We start from the raw sequence: 20,096 nt of genomic DNA, 5'->3' as shown, positions 1-20,096 counted from the left end.
CCCATCCGTTAGCAAACAGCCCAAGGAAGATGTGGGATGAGGGCCAAGCAGGCAGGAACTGCAAGGGGGACAAAGAGGGGATCAAAGCCCCACCTCCCTGACTCCGGCCCTCTAGGGCAGGCGGGTGGGAGAGCAATGCCGGGGAGAAAGGGCTCAGGCAGAAAGGACCAGCGGAGCCGCCACAGATGTCACACTAGAGAGGGGAGGAGGTTTAGGAGAGAAAGCAGCTACCATGGGTTAGGTGAGAGAAGAAAGTATTTTCAGTTACTCTCATGTTGGTAGAAGTATTTGACGGGACAAGAGAAAAGCAAAAGCAATGACAACTTTCTGAGGATTCACACAGTAACCCAGGCTGGAAATCTACAAATCAAGGGAAGAGGGAATGAAGACACAGTGAATCCAACAAGGAAAATGTAAAGATGGATGAAGAGCATCAGTGCTGAAGGCATAACCAACACTGAAGAGGCTAGCAGGCCGGGTGCAGCGGCTCACGCCTGGAATCCCAGCACTCTGGGGGCTGATGCGGGCGGATCACAAGGTCAGGAGTTCAAGACCATATTGGTCAAAATTGTGAAACCCTGTCTCTACTAAAAATCCAAAAAGTTAGCCTGGCGTGGTGGCGGGCACCTGTAATCCTAGCTACTCAGGAGGCTGAGGCAGGAGAATCACTTGAACCCAGAAGGCAGAGGTTGAAGTGAGCCAAGATCGTGCCACTGTACTCCAGTCTGGGTGACAGAGCTCGATTCCATCTCAAAAAAAAAAAAAGAAAGTGTAAAAGTTACTTCTACTTCTAACAAACACAGTAATAGGGCCTTATTCGCCCTCAAAACCTTAAGTAACTGAGGGAAAAACAAAAACCATAAAGCCTCCTATGTCACAGGGCGGTTTCCAGAACCCCAGGCCCAGGCCAATGACAGCCGTGCCTCAAGGGCAGGAAGGAGCCAGGAGAGTGGGCCCTGGGCTGCCCTGGTGCACTGTTGGGAGCATAAGCACAAACGCCAGATTGAACAGACCCATGCCGCCCAACCTCATCCCAGACGGGGCTGAGGAGGAGCCTGCGGAGCATGGAGTGCACAGCACGTGCCACATTCTCGATGTCCAGCATCTAAAGAGTACAGAACAGACCTGGAGTAAGAGGTCAATTGAAATGGACTAGAATGTTCACACCAGCACAGAAAGCCAAGGAAAGTTACTACAGATTTCAACTGCAGTCTACGTCAGAAAGTTTTATAACTGGCCAGACTCAGGCCTATAATCCCAGCATGTTGGAAGCGGAAGTGGGAGGATCACCTGAGCCCCAGTTGAGACCAAAACATAGTAAGACCCCTGTCTCTACAAAAAAAAATCAAGAATTAGCTAGGCATGGTGCTGTGTGCCTACAGTGCCAGCTACTCGGGAGGGCGAGGTGGCAGGAGCGCTTGGGCCCAGGAAGTTGAGACTGCAGTGAGCTGTGATTGCACCACTGCACTCCAGCCTGGGTGACAGAATGAGACCCTGTCTCAAAAAATTTGAAGAAAAATAAAAAAGGCATGAGGCATATACATATATATGTGTTTATGTTTGATTTGGGTCTTCTACCTACATTTGTATTTTTACAATGGTTTATAGAAATCTGAAGATGTTATCAGATATACATAATCAAATGCGTATCTACTCTCAGATTCTCCCAACAGCTGCATTACACTTCACAGTTGAGCATCCCTAATCTGAAAACCCAAAATGCTCCAAGTAACATTTCCTTTGAGCACGTTAGCACTCAAAGTTTCCGATTTTGGGTCTTTCACATACTCAACCTTACTACAGCTTTGTGAATTATTTTCTCTCCATATGCAGCATTATGGATTCTCCAATGCCCGTTCTCCACTCCAATATGGTATAGTTCCTCGTGTTCCAGATTCGCCTTCCTTCTTTCTGCACCACCCCTGGAATCAGCTGCTTCTCTCTCCAAGCACTTGGGGCTCCTCTTTTGAGACGGAGTCTTGCTCTTTCGCCAGGCTGGAGTACAGTGTGACATGATCTCAGCTCACTGCAACCTCCGACTGCCAGGTTCAAGCAATTCTCCTGCCTCAGCCTCCCGAGTAGCTGGGATTACAAGCACGCACCACCACGCCCAGCTAATTCTTGTATTTTCAGTAGGGACAGGGTTTCACCATGTTGGCCAGGCTGGTCTTGATCTCCTGATCTGCCTGCTAAAGCCTCCCAAAGTGCTGGGATTACAGGCATGAACAACTGCGCCCAATCTCAGGGCTCCTCTTAACAGAGAATGATACTTCGAAAACCACGAGGGCCGGCATGCTCAGTGTTCTGGGCTGTCACTCCTTCTGAGCCCTTCTTGTGGCCAGAACTACACGAAGTTTCATCATGACAGTTTTACAGTAAGTTCTGGTGTTTGCAGGGCAAATGAGCCTCTTCTTCACAAGTGTTTTAATTAACCCTGGCCCTGCACTCAGTGAACTCTAGAGTTACCTTGTCATATTAGAGAAATGCCTGGATTTCGATGGGAACGTCACTGAGTGTTAGGAGCAACTTTGGGAGACCCGACACCTGGCATCTTCCCTTCTCTGAACGAGGAGGAGAATTAGGCAAATTATCCTTAAATATCCTTCAATAAAGTTTACACATTTTATGCACACACGTCTGTCTTAAAATTTATCCCTAGATAATGTTTTTGCTACTCTAAGCAGTATTTTTCAAATTAATTTTATAACTAATTGTGGTTGGTTTAACAAAATGAATTGATTGAATATTTTGATCTTAAACTTGCTAAACTCTCTAATCTGTTCTGAGATCCCCATGTAGGAAATTACATCACATCATACGCCAGTAATAGCATTTTTTTTTTTTTTTTGGCTGGGCACATGTATCTATTGTTATGAAGGGAGTCCGGAATGTTTGAGGGTTGTCCAGGGATGCCCCACCCCCTCCTAGGGGCTGGGCTCAGACATTTCTGAAAGAGGTGGCTACAGGACAGGGCCCAGCATCAGGGACCAGGCCCTGGTAGCTGGAAGGCAGAGGCAGACCTATCTGGGCTGGCTGGGGCAGTGGACTGATGGGTCTCATAGCCAGCCCAATCTCTGGCCACTCTGGCATAGGCCTAGGGGATACAGAGGCCCTAGATCCAGCTCTGACAAGCACTGAGAAGGGACAGCTTTGGGCCCCACAGGGTAGCAGCCTGAGCCCAGGGCAGCAGGGGCAGGCATGAGTCTTACTCAGAGGCTGGGGGAGTGCAGGGGGGCGGCCCAGCACAGTGCCGAGGGCTCAGGGCTGTGCCCACCCTCAGCCATCCAAACTGGGCTGGAGGAGCCTCTCTGCCAAACTCCCACTCTCCCATCCAGGGCTGGCTACCCCCAGGAGCCAAGGCGAGGGTGCCAGGTCTGCGGTGGGAATTAAGAACACTCCGGTCGCTATATACATTCGTATAGATACAGAAAGCCCCGAGCTTCACGGAGAAGAGCCGAAGGGCTGCACCTCTGTCCTAGGGACAGCCCAGGCCTTGCCACACTCAGCCAGGCCAGGGGCTGAGGGGCGGAGGACGCTGGGAACAGTTCCGTCTGTGTTCCCCAGGCCACGACTTGAGTGGAAAACGGGGAAGACCACTGTGCAAAACTGTGAACAGCGCGTGGAGTAGCTGCTACCGCCAACCGCTGGTGGGGCCTCAGGCTCGGGGCTAGAGGCGGGTGGGGAGCTCTTCCTCACTGTCGCTGCAGTTTCCACAGCAATCTTGGTGACCGAAGAGTCTCTGCAGCAGTCCCTTTTTAGGGGGTGCAGGTGGCTCGCCCTTCCAGTCCGGGTCTGGGAGCACTGAGCCATCTAGCCCAAAGACATTCAGTTCCTGGAAGCACTCCGTCTCCACCACCTGCTCATTCTGCCAGGGGATGGGCACGCTGCCTGTGGCAAACTTCTGGTAGAAGTCCTGGTCAGTGGGCTCCAACTCCACGTCCTTGATGGTGGAGAACTGCTCAATGTCCAGAACATCCTTGCAGAAATGGCTTGAAGGGTGGCTCCAGCATGCCGGCTCCCAGCCACTTGAAGTTCAGCTTCTTAGAGGAGGTGCTCCTTCACCTCACGGGCACTGCCCCCACGACACCCCAGACGTTCGGCGGGGCCCTTGCAGAGGAGCTGGGAGCGGAGTGAGTGGGCCTGTGGGGAAAAGCACTCCGAATACTCCTCAGGCACCTCCTTCACTAGCCACTCCACCTCCTCCTGCTTGATCTTCTTCCTCTGTTGGAAGGGTGACTGGCCTGTGGCCCGCACCTGGCAGGCACACACCTCCCCAAAGCCACCTTTGCCCAGGACTCGGTACTGCCCGAAGGTGTTTTTGGTCACTGGCTGCCATTCCAGCCACTTCCACTGCAGGAAACGGTTGAATTAGATGCTGTCGAGGTAGTCGGCAAATGGGGCCACGCTCAGGTACTCGTGGGTCAGCTGGATGAATTCCTGGAAGAGGTCTTTGCAGGGCCCCTGCTCCAGTCGCTGGGCGCAGTTCGTCATCAGCTGCTGGGGGACCTCAGGGATGAGGTCAGGACCCATGTGGCTCAGAAAATTCTGCATTAGCCGCTGCCCACATGCCTTCCGCTTCTCATCCGGGGTCACTTCATACTCGGCCACCCCATCCAGGAAGGCGATGCGGTGACTGGGCTCCGGCCTCGTGGCACAGAACTTTCGAAACAGCAGGCGCCCGACGGGCTGCCGCTTGCACAGGCTGTGGTCGTCACGCTTGAGGCTCAGCCGCAGCTCTTCACACTGGCTGATGTGGGGGAACTGGAGCATCTGCCGCCATTTCTTGCTTTTGCCTTTGCGATTCCCACCACCACCTTCCCGGGCCTTGAGTAGCACCGTGTTAGCTACGATGTTCTTGAGCTCCATGGGCTGCGGCGCCGCCGGGCCCGATGGCAATTGGCGTGGCTCGGCTCGGCTAGCAGTGACTGCGCCGCAGCCTCCCCGATCACCGCCACCACCGCCACCTGCCGCCAGTAATAGCACTTTTATTTCTGCCTTTTTCATCATTCCCCCGCCCTGCTGAAAAGAGTGTTGTGAGGCTGAGGATGATGTGGGTGACACAAAACTCTGCTGTGCTGCAGGGGGAAATGGAAATCTGCACAACCACCTCAGAAAACTAGATACCTATCAATATGCGGACTCCTGCATTATCCTGCAGAACAGGACACCTGCATGCGCCAAGCAGCAGCCACTGCACCTTCACATGTAGGTGCTCGCACACGTGCCCCAGACACACGGACAGGATGTGCACAAAAGCACCATCCCTAAGAGCAAATGCTAGACACTCCCCAGGGCTCTACACAATGCGTAAGAGGAAGCTACGTTATAGAGCTATGCAGACGACCACACAAAGAAAATCAATTACCTATAGCTGCAATCTGTGGGGAAGAATCTGGGGAATACTCTGGGTCAAAAGAAGTTACAGAATACAGACTGCATCGTGTAACACTAAAACTTTCACGTACGCAAAAGACGTATGTGGCATGGACTCATGATCCATCTGTAACTGAAGGTGTATTTAATGACACCATCTTTCTTTCTTTCTCTCTTTTTCTAACAGGGATCCTGCTCTGTCACCCATGCGGGAGGGCACTGGTGCCATTACACTCCCTGCAGCATTAACCTCCTGAGCTCAGGCCATCCTTCTGCCTCAGCCTTCTGAGTAGCTGAGACTACAGGTGTAAGCCGCTGCACCTGGCCTATTTCTTTTCCCCCCGAAACGTCTCAGCAGAATGGCGTCTCTCTTGTTAGCTGTAAACAACGACGTGCCCATCACCCGTGGTGTTAAGAAAACAGATGAAATACAATGAAAGCAACACGCTCTTGGCTCTCAATGGACTCACTGCTACTGGTGTTTTTGCAGGAACAAGTGAAGCCAATGGGTTTGAAAACAAAGACCCAAGGCTGCCTGCGCCCAAGTGTGCCAGTCGTTCAGGGACACCCTGCTGCCCTGGCCAGGCGCCGTCAAGTGGGAAGCGGTCACTCGTGCTATCTGTAGTCTCAACACTTGACCCTTTCCCCTCGTGGTGCCCAAAGACAGCTAGACCAACGTGTGGGGATAAAACACTGGGGGACAAGGCCAGATACATGAAGACATGCTCCATTCTGACCTGTCAAGTTTCAATAGACATGTGGGGCCGGGTGTGGTGGCTCACGCCCATAATCCCAGCATTCTGACGGGCCGAGGCAGGTGGACTGCCTGAGTTCAGGAGTTAGAGACCAGCCTGGGCAACACAGTGAAGCCCTGTCACTACTAACATATAAAAAATTAGCTGGGCATGGCGTGGGCGCCTGTAATCCCAGCTACTCATGAGGCTAAGACAGGAGAATCGCTCGAACCTGGGAGGTAAAGGTTGCAGTGAGCAGAGATCGCGCCACTGCACTCCAGACTGGGTAACAGACCAAGATTCCATCTCAAAAAAAAAAAAAAAAAAAAAAGTGGGGACTGAGTATTAATGCAAATAGAAAATTTTATGAAGTTTTTAGCAATTCAACCCTAAAATGATTATGTATAAAACTGTAAAATGTTTCTAGATTATTTCATTATTTGGATTTTGAAAAAGTTTCTTAGAGGATGACAAACAGCTGTGAACTAAGTAAATGTCCTCTGCTGAGGGGTGACCCAAGGAGGGGGTGGTCTAAAGCTGCTTTTAGGGGACATTAGGATTGGGAAGAGCAGTTACAACAGTCGCTGGGTTTTGCCCACCAGTCCAATTCCGGTGAAAACGAGGTGCTATCCAAGTCTTCCACCAATACAGCCAAGTTTAGTCTGTTTCCGCTATTTCAGAGTCAGATTCTGGACGAGTGGAAGCATCTAGGGCACGCTCCTGACGGCTGAAGGCCATGCAGCATGGCTGCTATTCCCTTCTCCGGGAGCAGACAGCTGCTTGCAGCAGTAGCCTGGGGGGCTAAAACGCTCAAGTTCAAGTCTGTGTTCTCTGTGAAGTTATACAGCCTTCTACACTCAGTCTCCTCATTTGCAACATGAGGCTGAAGAGCTCAGTACCCACTGCCCAGGGCTGCTGTGGGCAGTGACTGGTAGGTTTTTAATGCTCACTCCTCCCAAGCTGCAGAGAACAGAATGCACTCGGCATGGAGCTTTCTCCTGGAAGGCAGCCCCCATCAGGCAAACGTAAGCAAGATCAGAACGTGGCACCACCGCCTGACTCTCATGAAAGGAAGGAAACCCACAATGAGTGGTGCCTGCTGCCCCTTTCAGAGGCAGCAAGATCTGGAGGTTTCTGGGCGAAACGATTCCTTCCCATTATTTGTCAACCCCCCGTTTAGTCTCAAAATGAATTCAAGAACCACCACCAGAAATAGGCGTTCTGCCTTCCCGGACAGAATTTGTTTTCTAAAATGCAGATATTTAGATCTTTAGATCTTTATAGTATCCAGCCAGGCACAGTGGCTCAGGCCTGTAATCCCAGCGCTTTGGGAGGCCAAGGTGGGCAGATCGTCTGAGGTCATAGTTCAAGACCAGCCTGGCCAACATGGTGAAACCCCGTCTCTACTAAAAATTAGCCAGGCATGGTGGGTCACGCCTATAATCCCAATTACTCCAGAGGTTGAGGCAGGAGAATTGCCTGAACCGGAGGTTACAGTGGGCCAATATCGTGCCACTGCATTCCAGCCTCGGCAACAGAGTAAGACTCCGTCTTACAAAAAAAAAAAAAAAAAACTCTTTACAGTATCCACCAGGCATGCATTTAACACAGAAGGCCTGACCTAAGTTCTGGAATGGTCAGAGACGTGGCGATGTGCTCGAACCCCGAATGGGAGAAAGTCCATTTCTGAAATCCTGTTTGGTTTCCAGGATTCTACAGAAGGTACATGGGCAGAAACAGGAAGGTACAGGCTTCTTTTTTTTTTTTTGAGACCGAGTTTCGCTCTTGTTACCCAGGCTGGAGTGCAATGGCGCGATCTCGGCTCACCGCAACCTCCGCCTCCTGGGTTCAAGCAATTCTCCTGCCTCAGCCTCCCGAGTAGCTGGGATTACAGGCACGCGCCACCATGCCCAGCTAATTTTTTGCATTTTTAGTAGAGACGGGGTTTCACCATGTTGACCAGGATGGTCTCGATCTCTTGACCTCGTGATCCACCCGCCTCGGCCTCCCAAAGTGCTGGGATTACAGGCGTGAGCCACCGCGCCCGGCCCTTCTATTTTTTTCTTTAGTAGAGATGGGGTTTCACTATGTTGTCCAGGCTGGTCTTGAACTTCTGACCTTGTGATCCACCCACCTCGGCCTCCCAGAGTGCTGAGATTACAGGCGTGAGCCACCGCGCCCGGCCCGGTACAGGCTTCTTTACTCTCTTAAGCCAGAGGCCACCGGGGAAGCAACTTTGCTTGCCAGGGACCTTCAGCACTGTCTGAAGAAAATTTTGAGAATCGTAACTGGGGGCAGGGGTGCTGCTAACATCTACCGTGCAGAGAACACACCACCACAAGTGGCAGCAGTGCCAGGCGGAGAACTCCCGTTCTGAACCACGCAGATTCTTTTCGGTTCAGGGTTGGCTTGCCTACCCAGTGCCCATCCTGGGCTTTTAAGGACTGGCTTTCTACCCTTTGCCCTCTGCACCCGACTTGCAAGTCCCCTGAAGATGGCCCTCATAAAAACTGAAGGTTTTACTCAACCCCAGCATAAGGCTCCTGCAGGCCAAGGCCACGTCCTGCACTACTCTAAGACAATGCAGGCCCCTGGCCCTTGAGAAGCAGGTCCGCCCTTGAGAAGAAGGGCCACCAGAGGACAGGCTCCCAGGGTGGGTCTCTGCTGGCCTTTCCTTGGGTTGGTGATGGGATTTTTCATTCCTGTGGTCTTCTCTGGCCATGTGAGGCTCAGGATGGGACACACTGGACACCCCTCTCTATAACGGGTTCCCCAGGACCACAGGTACCACCAAAGACATTTTGTGTCACATAAACCTAGACATGTCAGTTTCTGATAGTAGCACAGATTGTGTTGCTTGTGTTGAGAAAAGATGTCAAAAAAATCAAATCAACAGTCCACCCTTTCCCATGACAAAAGAACTAACAGAGGCCCTCAACAGGTTTTCCTGTGGCCGACTGCCCAAGAGGGCTCACCCAACCCACCTACACACGTGCCATGGAGGCTTCTGACTGGGAGGGCTCCACAGACGTGGCACAGCCACTCTTCAGAGAAAAAGCCCTGTTCCCAAAGAGGGCTCCTGGCAGATCGTAGCCCTGCTGCTGAGACACGTGCTTCACGGCTCACCCCACGTGGAATGACCTCCTGCTCCATCAGCTGAATTATCTGAAAGTCCAGGCAACTTGTGAGTTGGACGCTCAGGTCAGGACGGGAGCACTCTGTCTCTATGCCTGGCCCACCGTGGAACACCAAGTACCTAAGGTGCTGGGCTGAAGACTCAAAGACCTGGGACAGTAACCGAGCTGGAAGAGGTCAGAATGGTTGCCAAGTTCAAAACCCTTGTTTTGCTCAGGACAACACAAGCCCAGGGTGTGAAGGAACTCCCCCAAGCTATAAGCAAAGCATGCCAATGACCAGAGGCCTTACCCAGGGATCACACATCAGCAAGGCCCCAGTGTGCACCACGTGTGCCACCAGCACAGCCCCATGACCGCTGAGGGGCACACGACACCATTAGGAGCACGTGTTAAAATTCAAACAAACTCTTGATTTCAGATACCATGGGCCAATATGAAGCCAAGGAAGGCAATTTAAATAATAGTATAAGATTTTTTTTTTTGAGACAGGGTATCACTCTGTCGCCCAGACCAGAGTGCAGTGGCACGATCTTGGCTCACCGCAACCTCTGCCTCCCAGGCTCAAGTGATTCTCCTGCCTCAGTCTCCTCAATAGCTGGGATTACTATCACAGCGAGCACCACCAGACCTGGATAATTTTTGTATTTTTAGTAGAGACAGAAGGTTTCACTATGCTGACCAGGCTAGTCTGGAACGCCTGACCTCAAATGACCCACCTGCCTCAGCCTCCCGAAGTGCTGGGATTACAGGCGTGAGCCACCGTGCCCAGCCCGTAAGATGTTTCTTTGTGTTGAGGGAGGGCCTCTGGACCCAAGAGTCTCTGAAGGAAGCTGTGACCAGTTGGTCAGGGTGTGAACATCTCCCTCCCTTTTGCCCAGAACCAGTTTTGGGCAGCAGCAATGCCGAGGTGCTGTTCTCCCTGGTGTTCCTATGTGACTGGTAAAGGACCTACCTCCTCCCTGCATCATCTTGTAGATTTTGCTCTCAATGTGGAGTTGAGGGTGTTTGGTTTTGACACATTCAAGCTTGATGGCAACTTCTTCTCCTGCAGCAATGTCCGTACCTTGGTAAAGAAAGAAAACCACAAACAGGAATTACCTGGTGTCCACCAAATAACCCAACATGCCAGAGAAACCACAAGCATTATGTAAGTTTTCCAAGAAGGACCAAGTGACAGCTGCTTTCTCCTTTCCAGCGTAGTAAGGTGGGCGCATCGGCTGATACATCTCTGGGGAAAGTTATCCTTGTTCCCACTTTTACAACAGGAAGAATCTGAACTGCACAGAAAGTCTGCGCTGCTTCCATCGCCTGCCCACCAGTCTCAAGGTGCTGCAGCTCCCTCTTGAAGAGTGGCCCCTCTGGTCTGCATCCTCCATCAGCCCTGCCCAAGGGCTCCTGCACTCACCCACCCCAGACAGCCTGTGGTGGAGCTCCAGGGCGCTGCTCCCTTTTCTCCACACTGCCTTGATAGGCCTTCGGGGGTGGTTTGAGTTTCCCTCTGAGTAAGGGCTGGGTTTTTACCCAACAGCCACAGCCCCAGTCCACCCAGTCCTGGCACTGCAGGCAGCGGGAGTCATCTCCAGTCAACCCACTGTAGGCAAACACCCTCCACCAGGCAGAGGAAGGCCCTTCTCCCTTCCTGGGGACACGAAGCCAGAAGAATCGTCTGTTTTCAAAGCCCTAAATGCACTACCTATCAGCACACATGGATCACACATCTTTCATTTGTGGCTAAAACCAATGACATATCTAATACCATGACGACTGGCCTATGAGTTTGGAGGCAAAATTACACTTTTTATCTAGAAATGTTCATCTCTGCTTTACTCCAGTAAACAATAAATCTGACAACCACCTTCCCTCTCAGATTCACCCACAAATACTCCTGAGTTTGAATCTGGCCCAAAGCCTTCCCCTCATCCACTGCATGAGGCATCCAAGGAGCTGTAAGCAAAGAGAAGAGAAAAAGACGCCACATACAGCACATACCCAGCTCTCCACTCCCCTCACAGGTCCCTTCAGAGTGTAAGACACTGGAATCCTTCCCAACAGTGTGGCTACGTGCAAAGGAATTCACATCAGCTCCAGCAGCCCAGACAGAGCCCTGGGAGACTGTGCTGGGCAAAGCGACCTGGCTAGTCCTTAGTGACTCAGTTTCTCTTGACAATGGAGATCAGTGGTGAGCTCTGGTGTCTGTTTCATGAGAGTTGTGGAGATGAATGAGTTAAGAGTTTCTCAAATAGCTCTTTGAGATTACCTGATGAAAGGCAGGGTAAGGTCAAGTGAGCACCAGAGCAGCCTGCTGATACTCACACACATCCAATGAACACCCAAGAACCCCCTAGCCTGCCCAGACGGCGACATGAGACGTGCCACTTCCAGCCTGGGCCCAAAACCCATCACCACTGCTTCGTTCCATAGGAATCACCACCATCTGGTCACCGCCAATGACCATCTTAGATTTAAGAATGTCACTTACTATCAACAGAAACTCTTCAGGGCACTCGAAAGAAAGAGGTAATAAATTTTATTCTTCCTGCCTACAGCTGGGACAGTCTATCCAATTACAAGAGAAATGACTTCATCGAAAAATGTACTGTGCAAATGAAAAATGAACTCTGAGTTCCTTTAAGGACCTGGACTCTGAACTCAACTCGCCAGCCGGGAGGGAGGGTGACTCATCCCATGTAGTTATGTCAGCAGCTCCTTGCACCCCCAAGCAGGCACAGCACAGTTTTGGAGAGCAGTGCCAGCCTCACCAGCTGGCAGCCCAGTGACCCCACGGCCCGGGGCCGATGGCTTGGGGCCACAGAGTCTGCTGACTAGCATCTCTCACTCCACTTCTCCATAGCTGGTAGAGCGAATGCCTGCCAGTCACACCCACTACATTTACTGTCTCGGGGCAAGTAGTCACCAGCCACTCTGGCACTTAACACAAATCACATCCTATCACGAAGCCAGGACCACTCACTGTGCAAGCACACAGAGCCAGCCCTCCTATGGAACCAGACACCAGGACCACTCACTGTGCAAGCACACAGAGCCAGCCCTCCTATGGAACCAGACACCAGGACCACTCACTGTGCAAGCACACAGAGCCAGCCCTCCTATGGAACCAGACACCAGGACCACTCACTGTGCAAGCACACAGAGCCAGCCCTCCTATGGAACCAGACACCAAGGTCACTCTGAATCTCTAGAGGGGAGCAGCTGGATGCAGGCCCTGCATACAGATGTGAGGGCAGCAACAGTCTGGGGCCTCCAGACTCTGGGGTCACCTGCTGGGCAAAAGCATCAGGCAGCAGAGCATCAAGGTCCGTCCATTCCCGTGCGTACCACCTGCCTCAAGGTCGCTGAGCACTGTTCAGACCCCCTGGCCTGCAGCCCTGTCCCACCTCCCCCAGCAGGGGCACCCCCACACTCTACCAGCCATGCTGCTCAAAGTCAGGTCCCCAAGCTGCCATCAGTCCACAAGGCAGCAAGGAGGCGCTGAGTAACTGTGACGGCTATCTGGCATTGCTGCAGCATTTTGACCTTATTACAGACAAGTTTTGGTGTGTGAACAATTAAAAATTACAAGCCTGGTCCTTCGCCAACAGGTTAAGTCTGAGAAGTATTACTACAAGGGGAATGAAAATTTGAAATGAAAATCCTGGGTCTCAGATTCAAAACAAACCAAAACCTGGTGACATGCAGATCACCTGGTTGTCTGGGTTGTCTGTTTATACAAAGGACATTCTATCAACCAAACAACCTCAACTCTTCCCCACAGCGCAATAATCCTGGTCTGTTGTAGACCGGGCTTTCCTCAGTCCATGTTTGGGTATCAGTCAAGCCCTAGGAAAGCCAAATTATGTCCCTCAAGTTCAGCAGCCAAAAGTCGATGGCAGCTGGGTGTGGTGGTTCAAGCCTGTAATCCCAGCACTTTGGGAGGCTGAGGATGATGGATCACTTGAGATCAGGCATTTGAGACCAGCCTGGCCAACATGGTGAAACCCCACCTCTACTACAAATACCAAAAAATTAGCCAGGCTTGGTGGTGTGAGCTTGTAACCCTAGGTACTCAGGAGGCTGAGGCAGAAATATTGCTTGAATCCAGGAGGTAGAGACTGCGGTGAGCCTGAGCCGAGATCGCACCATTGCACTCCAGCCTGAGCGACAGAATGATACTTTATCTTTAAAAAAAAAAAAAGGCAGATAGTGACCGGGCACAGTGGCTCTCACCTGTAATCCCAGCACTTTCAGAGGCCAAGGTGGGCAAATCATGAGGTCAGGAGTTCAAGACCAGCCTGACCAACATGGTAAACCCCGTCTCTACCAAAAATACAAAAATTACCCAGGCGTGGTGGCATGCGCCTGTAATTCCAGCTACTCAGGAGGCTGAGGCAGGAGAACTGCTTAAACCCTGGAGGTGGAGGTTGCAGTGAGCTAAGATTGCACCACTGCACTCCAGCCTGGGTGACAAAGCAAGATTGTGTCAAAAAAAAAACAAAACAAGCAGATGGTGAATTAAGTGAACCTAACCAGAATGTGACCCTGTCCTAGCACAGGAGTGTAATTCTGAATTACCAGCCGGGAAGCTGGCAACTCCCATTAAGGACTGCTTTGTCAACAGAAAAATAGGGAGACGCCTTGGGCAGCAGGACATAGGTCACTTCGCAGGGCAACAGTTAGCAGTACCACGACTTCTCATTACAGATGCTTGAGTTCAACACAGACTCCAAGGTAAACAGAGACCAGGCCTCAACACTGTAGTGGGGAGACCCTGCAAGCCAGAGCAAGAACAGGTGACCGCTCTCCTCTCACAGCTGGTCAGCATCCTGGGGCCCTACTGTATGCCAGGCACCCTGCAGGGTGCCTCTCAGGAATCAGTCAGTGAGGGAAAAACGAGAACTTCAGAGATGAAGCAGTTAGCTCCCAAAAGATGCTCAGTATAAAGCCAGTCCATCCAGGTAACAGGTGCTAACGGAGGCCCTGACAAGCTAATGGTGTGATGGGGTGAAGTACAAATGCCAACAAATGCATCTGTCCAGCCCACCAGCCGAGTAATCCAGTCCTGCCACTAACGACCAGAACACGCTACGGGCGAGAACAGAGGCCGGACCAGCTGGGCTCTCAGTGCCTCTTATGCACAGGCCCCTGCAGGCACCGGTGAACACAGCAGACCCCTGCCTCTAGCCTGGCCCAGCCTAACGCTCTTCTTCCCCCAGACACCCCTGTGGTACTAGGGCTGGAACTCCTGGTCCACATTAAGGACGCTGGCTGTTTTCAAATGTTATCAAGTTTAAGTCGTACTCTGCCAGCAAAAGTGCAAAGACTTCTGGTTTATGGCCACACCACATGGACACAAATGTGGAGGGCGGCGCAGGGCCGGGGCCAGGTCACACGACAGATTTCCAAGGTGTGTGCTCCACAGCTCGTGTGGGCTGTGCCCCAGCCTGCCCTCCCGAAGAACCTTCTGCATCTGGCAAGCTCAGACTGAGGACTGAGATTTTTTTGGGGGTCCCACTATCCAAAGCCTGGGCATAGCCCCAGAATACTGCCTCCTCTGAAGAGGCCGTTTTGGAACCCGACAAGCTGGCAGGGCCCTGCACTGCAGCCCAGCCCGCAGGGTGGGGAACACCATGCTCCTAGCCTACAAGCACTGCCATAAAACACAGCCTTCCTCTCACCTCAACACCTGAAAGCACAGGAAGTCCCGGGTGGAAAACAAAAACCCAAAAGCCAGGCTCAGAGCAAGGTGAAGCCCACCTGAAGGAATACCAAAGTGACAGCAGTAGGAATGGTTTTAACTATGCTCATATGAGAATACACGACACGCGCAGGTCAAGACAAAGATCCAGTGCCTCGATGCCTGACTAACTGGATGCCCAAACCAACTATGGTGGAGATGATCTCATGGTCTTCAGATCGGCCATCGTGACTCTAACTGCTGCTCTGCTCAGACCCACACTTCCTCCAGCCTGCCTTACTCCGGGTAACATGACCACCTCACCTCTCATTTCCTCAGGGAGGTTGTCTGAAAGGACTGAAACGTGGGCCAGGAGCCAATGCTGGTGGGAAAAAACAAACCAGCTGTGCCCAACCCCACCCAAGTAACTGGACACGTACCCTGATGGATGCTTGTCTGAGGGCTCCAACCCCAGGGCGCCAGAGCCAGTCGCCCGAAATCCCTAATCCCCTAGTGGTTTCCCAGCGTGACTGCATGCCCAGCATGAGGGGAGGCCTGAGGGTGCAACCATGAGTGAGCAGACAGCCTGCCACCTTCCACCTTTGTGAACGACTTGGTGACAACCACACCAGAATCTGTCTGAATCTATCTTTGGAAAGCACAAGGTGGTTGTGACAAGGTCTCAGAGGAGTGCAGCGGTGTGACCTTGGCTCACTGCAACCTGCACCTCTCAGGTTCAAGTGATTCTCATGCCTCAGACTCCTGAGTAGCTGGGATTACAGGTGATCACCACCATACCTGGCTAATTTTTGTATTTTTAGTAGAGAAAGTTTTGCCATGTTGGCCAGGCTGGTGTTGAACTACTGACCCCAAGCGATCCGCCAACCTTGGCCTCCCAAAGTGCTGGGATCACAGGTACGAGCCACTGCACCCAGCCTGAAATACTTCTTTTTGATGCCTGCCCAAGGGTGGTTAATGGACCGGCCTTGCAGTGTAACTCAGACTGTGGAGTTAAAACTTTTGCCAAAATCTATCATTCTATAAATAAGCCAAACGCCTTCCATTTACCAAGCACTCTGACTTCCAAAACACTGCCAAGAACACATCCAGCCGACCACCTGGGTATAAATGTTTAGTCAAACCCAAACATCTAAAGCCTGTTTTACTCAGCAGGCCCCGCTAAGGCACATGTACAGGTTCAAAAGCAACAACATGGCATGTGACAGGGTTACCCGGCAGGGTAACCAGGCACCCAAAGTATGAGCCACCCATACTCAGCCTAACGCCGTCAGCCCGCTGGGTCCTGAGAACTCTCTCAGGTGGAAAGTGGGAAGGGTATGAGACGTGGGGACTGTTCACACGTGGGCTAATCTACAAAGTACGACCGGGGCATTACCGACATCCCGTAGGATTCCCGACTCTGGCTGTGCCCCAGCCACACACATAACAGAGCTGGGGCTGCTGGAACAGAGAACGGCTCCCCTTGAAGGTCTGCAGCAGGCTCTCTGCAGGCACACTGCCCACGAGGCTACACATCAAGTTCAGAGGGCCTTGGAATAACTCATGTATCGCACAATCCCACTGACAAGTGCGGAAAATTAAGTTACTGTAAAATTACGTACAAACTTGGGCCAGGCGTGGTGGCTCATGCCTGTAATCCCAGCACTTTGGGAGGCCAAGGGGTCCGGGGGGCGGGGAATCACCTGAGGTCGGGAGTTTGAGACCAGCCTGACCAACATAGGAAAACCCTGTCTCTACTAAAAATAGAAAACTAGCCAGGCGTGGTGGCACGCGCCTGTAATCCCAGCTACTCGGGAGGCTGAGGCAGGAGAATCGCTTGAACCCGGGAGGTGGAGGTTGCAGTGAGCTGAGATCGTGCCATCGTACCTGGACAACAAGAGCAAAACTCCATCTCAAAAACAAATTTTTTTTTACAAACTTGAAGATGTCAGCCAATCTTTCATTACACTTGTGCCCACATGCATATTCTTCTATCGTAAATATGACAACCCAGAATGTCCTAATCCCATTTTTTTGAAATCTACCTTGAGAAGGTTAAAGGACAGCTCGTGAGTACTACCACCTCATGGGCCTCTCATTTGCCAGCATGTTAACCCTGTGGGACTCTCTCCACATTCACTGAAACTTAACCCTTGCTCATCTGCACTCAGTCACCGCTCCAAGGCCTAGGGTCGCAGTGCAGAGAACTCCCAGCGGTCAGTCATCAGGGCGGCCGCGAGGCGGAGGGCAAGCCCCGCTCCTAGCCAGGCCACTCCCCCAGCTCCACACGGCATTCGGGTCTGACATTTTCCCCTACGCGTGCAAGACGCAGGGGCAGCCTCCGACCGGGGAGCCAGGCATCCTAGCGCAGGGCTGCGAAAGAAAGAGCGTGCCTTTGTTTACCGAGGTGACCTTAGGCGCGGAAGAAGCCGACGCCCGCCCGCGGCCCCGCCCCCTCCCCTCCCCTCCCCTCCCACGGCCCGCGGCCCCATCACGCCCCGCCCCTCCCCTGGGCCCGCCTCCCCACGCCCCACCCGGCCCTCTCCGGCTCCCCACCCCGAGACCCTGCCCCGCCCCGGGCCGGCTCCCCCGTCCCCTCGTCTCCGCCCCGGGCCGGCTCCCCCCACCGTCCCCTCGTCCCCGCCCCGCGCCGGCTCCCCCCGTCCCCTCGTCCCCACCCCGGGCCGGCTCCCCGGTTCCCTCGTCCCCGCCCCGCGCCGGCTCCCCCCGTCCCCTCGTCCCCACCCCGGGCCGGCTCCCCGGTTCCCTCGTCCCCGTCCCGGGCCGGCTCCCCGCGTCCCCTCGTCCCCGCCCCGCCCCCCTCCAGACCCTGCTCCCCCCACGCCCCGACCCTGCCCCTCCCCCACGTCCCCTCCCCACTGCCCTCCCCACCCGCGACCGCGCTTGTCTAGTGGCCGTTGGGTTCCAGCGATGACCCGGCGGCGGCGGCGGCGGGGCTTGCGCGCAGACCCCGCGGGGGCTGCCACTTCCTTCCGCGGTCGCGCTTGGTCTCGGCAGCCGCGGGGCCCGGGTCCTCGAACGGCGGGCGGGGGCGGCGGGGCCTCACCGAGATAGATGTCTCCGAAGGAGCCGCTGCCGATCTTCCGGCCCAGCCGGTACCTGTTCCCGACTCTCAGCTCCATGGCGGCGGCGGTCCGGTTCGATCCTGCCCTCCCGGCCGCTTCCTGGGTCTGAGCTCCGGGAGGCGGCGCCGCTGCTGCCGCTACTGCGGGTCCGGCTGCCGGCTCCGCCCCCCTCACGGCCCCGCTTTCACCATCGCTTTCCCGTTGTCCCGCCGCTCCCGGCGCCTCAATACGGGGCGGATGGGACAGTCTAAGCGCCGCCGCCGCTGCTCCGGCCCCTGCTGGCCCCGCTTGCCCTCTCCCCGCCGCGGATGGACTCGGATCTTCCGGGCCTAAATCCCCCTTCAGCTGTCTAAAGGAGCCGCCGCCATCGCACTGTGACGTCACTTCCCCTAGCAACCCCCGGCGGGGCGGGGCCGCAGTGCTCGGGGGGCGGGGCCGGGCCCTCGGGGGCGGGGCCGGGCGGGGCGAGCGCTTCCAGCCTCCTCCCGACCCTGTCTCGCGGGTCCCCAGTCCTTCTGCCCGCCCGTTACCCTGGGACCTCGGGCCGCCAGCCCCTTCCACGTGCAGGCTCTTACCGCTCTCGCTGGGGCTTTTCGTGTGTCCCCCGAGATTTCGGGAGAGCCAGGTGAGTTCCTGGCGACAGGCGGTGCCCTTTGCAGGAGGGAACAGGTAGCTGAGGCCCGGCCCAGAGGACACAGGTGAGACCTTCTCACTGGGCTGCCAGTTCCCGGGCGTGGGGCATCCCAGGACGTCAGCGTCTGCGGCTTTGCCTCCTGACACCTGAAGCCAGAGACAGAGAGGCCTGCACCCTGGGAGGTCCTGATGTCCAGCCTGAAGGTTGGGGGCAAGGCCAGACCACCTGCCTCCCTCCAGTCCCTGCGTCCTGGAGAGCGAGTCCTGATTCTTATCTATGTTGGATCTGAATATTCCTCCTTGCAAAAGAAAACAAGAATGTGCACGTTCAGGCTGATGGTCAGCTTCAAAGATCAGGGCCTTTGATTCCCATCACTGGGAAGAAAGCCCTCCAGAGAAGCCCCCCAGGCTACAGTGCATGGGGACCATGAAGAACCAGTCCCCGTGGTCCTATGTCCACCCGTCCTGACCTGTCCCGTCCTTGCTGAAACTCAAGAAGGTGAAACGGGTGAATTCAGGCTCTGGTGTGGGCACCGCGGCCTAAGTGAGACAGAAGCCTCAGCCGGCATCTGGGTCACTGCAGAAGAGGAAAGCAGCCCCCGAAGGGCCCTGCAGTGGTACCCACAGTCTCCATCCCCGTCTTTCCTCTCCACCCCTCAGCTCCCATGGTGCAGCTGGAAGTCAGGTCGGGGAGGCAGGTGTCTATTCCTGAAGTTACACAGCAGGGCCTGGAGACAGGAGATGCAGTCAGCCAGACACTGTCAGTCACTAACGAGGGACAGGCAGTCGGAACTGCCCAGTTTCTGAGTTACAGAAGTGGGCGGGGAGCGAGGGTGCACCAGACTGGTGAAAATGACCTTGTTGGCAGAATCACGGTTTTTCTGTTGATGAACAGAGCCCAGCTCACCCGCAGGTGACTGTCATCCTTGTGATCCTTCCTCCTGGGGAGTCCTGCCCTCGCTGACTTGGGCACCCGCCCACCTGTCAGCTGCTCCTCCCCTCATCTGGTCCCCCTGAGTTCTGATGGCCCCAACATTTCTAGCTCTTCTCATCCATGGTGCCCCAAGCTTCATGCAGCTGCAGCAGGTACCGTGCCCATCTGCCTGGCTTTTGTGTGTTTGTGTCTTGACTCTAAAACCTGTGCACATGGACAGGGCTGTGGTGTAGTGGGGATCGTAGCAGCCCTGGGAATGTGGGGCTGGGTGAGGTGAAGCAGGCTGATCACTGTGGCTGCCCCACCACCAGCCCCAGCCCCAAAAACTGACAAAGGAAGAGGACAGCGGTGCCCTGGAGCCCCTGGGACAGAGAGAGGAGGACAAAGCAGGTGTGGAGCCCAGCGAATGACACCACCCCTTCCGAGAAGACATGGACAGGACATCCTGCAGCCAGGGCCCAGGTTCTGAGCTAGAAAACTGTCAGCAGGGGCTGAAGCCAAGGACAGTCATTGCCAAGGAACAGCCTG

The 20,096-nt window shown here is 54.1% G+C and overlaps 1 protein-coding gene and 1 pseudogene across 6 annotated transcripts in view; both read right to left on the bottom strand.

The window, feature by feature from the left end:
- CSNK1D (casein kinase 1 delta) overlaps positions 1 to 20,096 on the bottom strand; it is a 38,964-nt gene that overhangs the window by 14,013 nt on the left and 4,855 nt on the right. For 3 of the 6 annotated variants that reach the window (XR_010339782.1, XM_012452662.2, XM_012452661.3), the window contains exons 2-3: positions 18,577 to 18,933; positions 10,197 to 10,307 (exon numbers count right to left, since the gene is read on the bottom strand). Coding sequence is in view for 5 of the 6 variants with exons in the window: in XM_012452662.2 (XP_012308085.2) it covers positions 10,197 to 10,307; positions 18,577 to 18,933 (468 nt within the window). In the remaining variant the exon portion in view is untranslated. Of the gene's footprint in view, positions 1 to 10,196; positions 10,308 to 17,982; positions 18,378 to 18,576; positions 18,934 to 20,096 lie in introns of those variants that run through there. The other 3 variants (XM_012452665.2, XM_012452664.2, XM_064369278.1) reach the window with 2 other exon arrangements.
- LOC105717453 (G protein-coupled receptor kinase 6-like) lies at positions 1,540 to 8,045 on the bottom strand (annotated as a pseudogene).

The sequence above is a fragment of the Aotus nancymaae genome, unplaced genomic scaffold (assembly GCF_030222135.1).
Source record: "Aotus nancymaae isolate 86718 unplaced genomic scaffold, 86718_ANA_hifiasm-v0.15.2.pri h1tg000089l, whole genome shotgun sequence".
Taxonomy (NCBI): Eukaryota; Metazoa; Chordata; class Mammalia; order Primates; family Aotidae; genus Aotus; species Aotus nancymaae.
The sequence above is the reverse complement of the archived record's forward strand: the minus strand, read 5'-3'. Positions and strand labels throughout refer to the sequence as shown.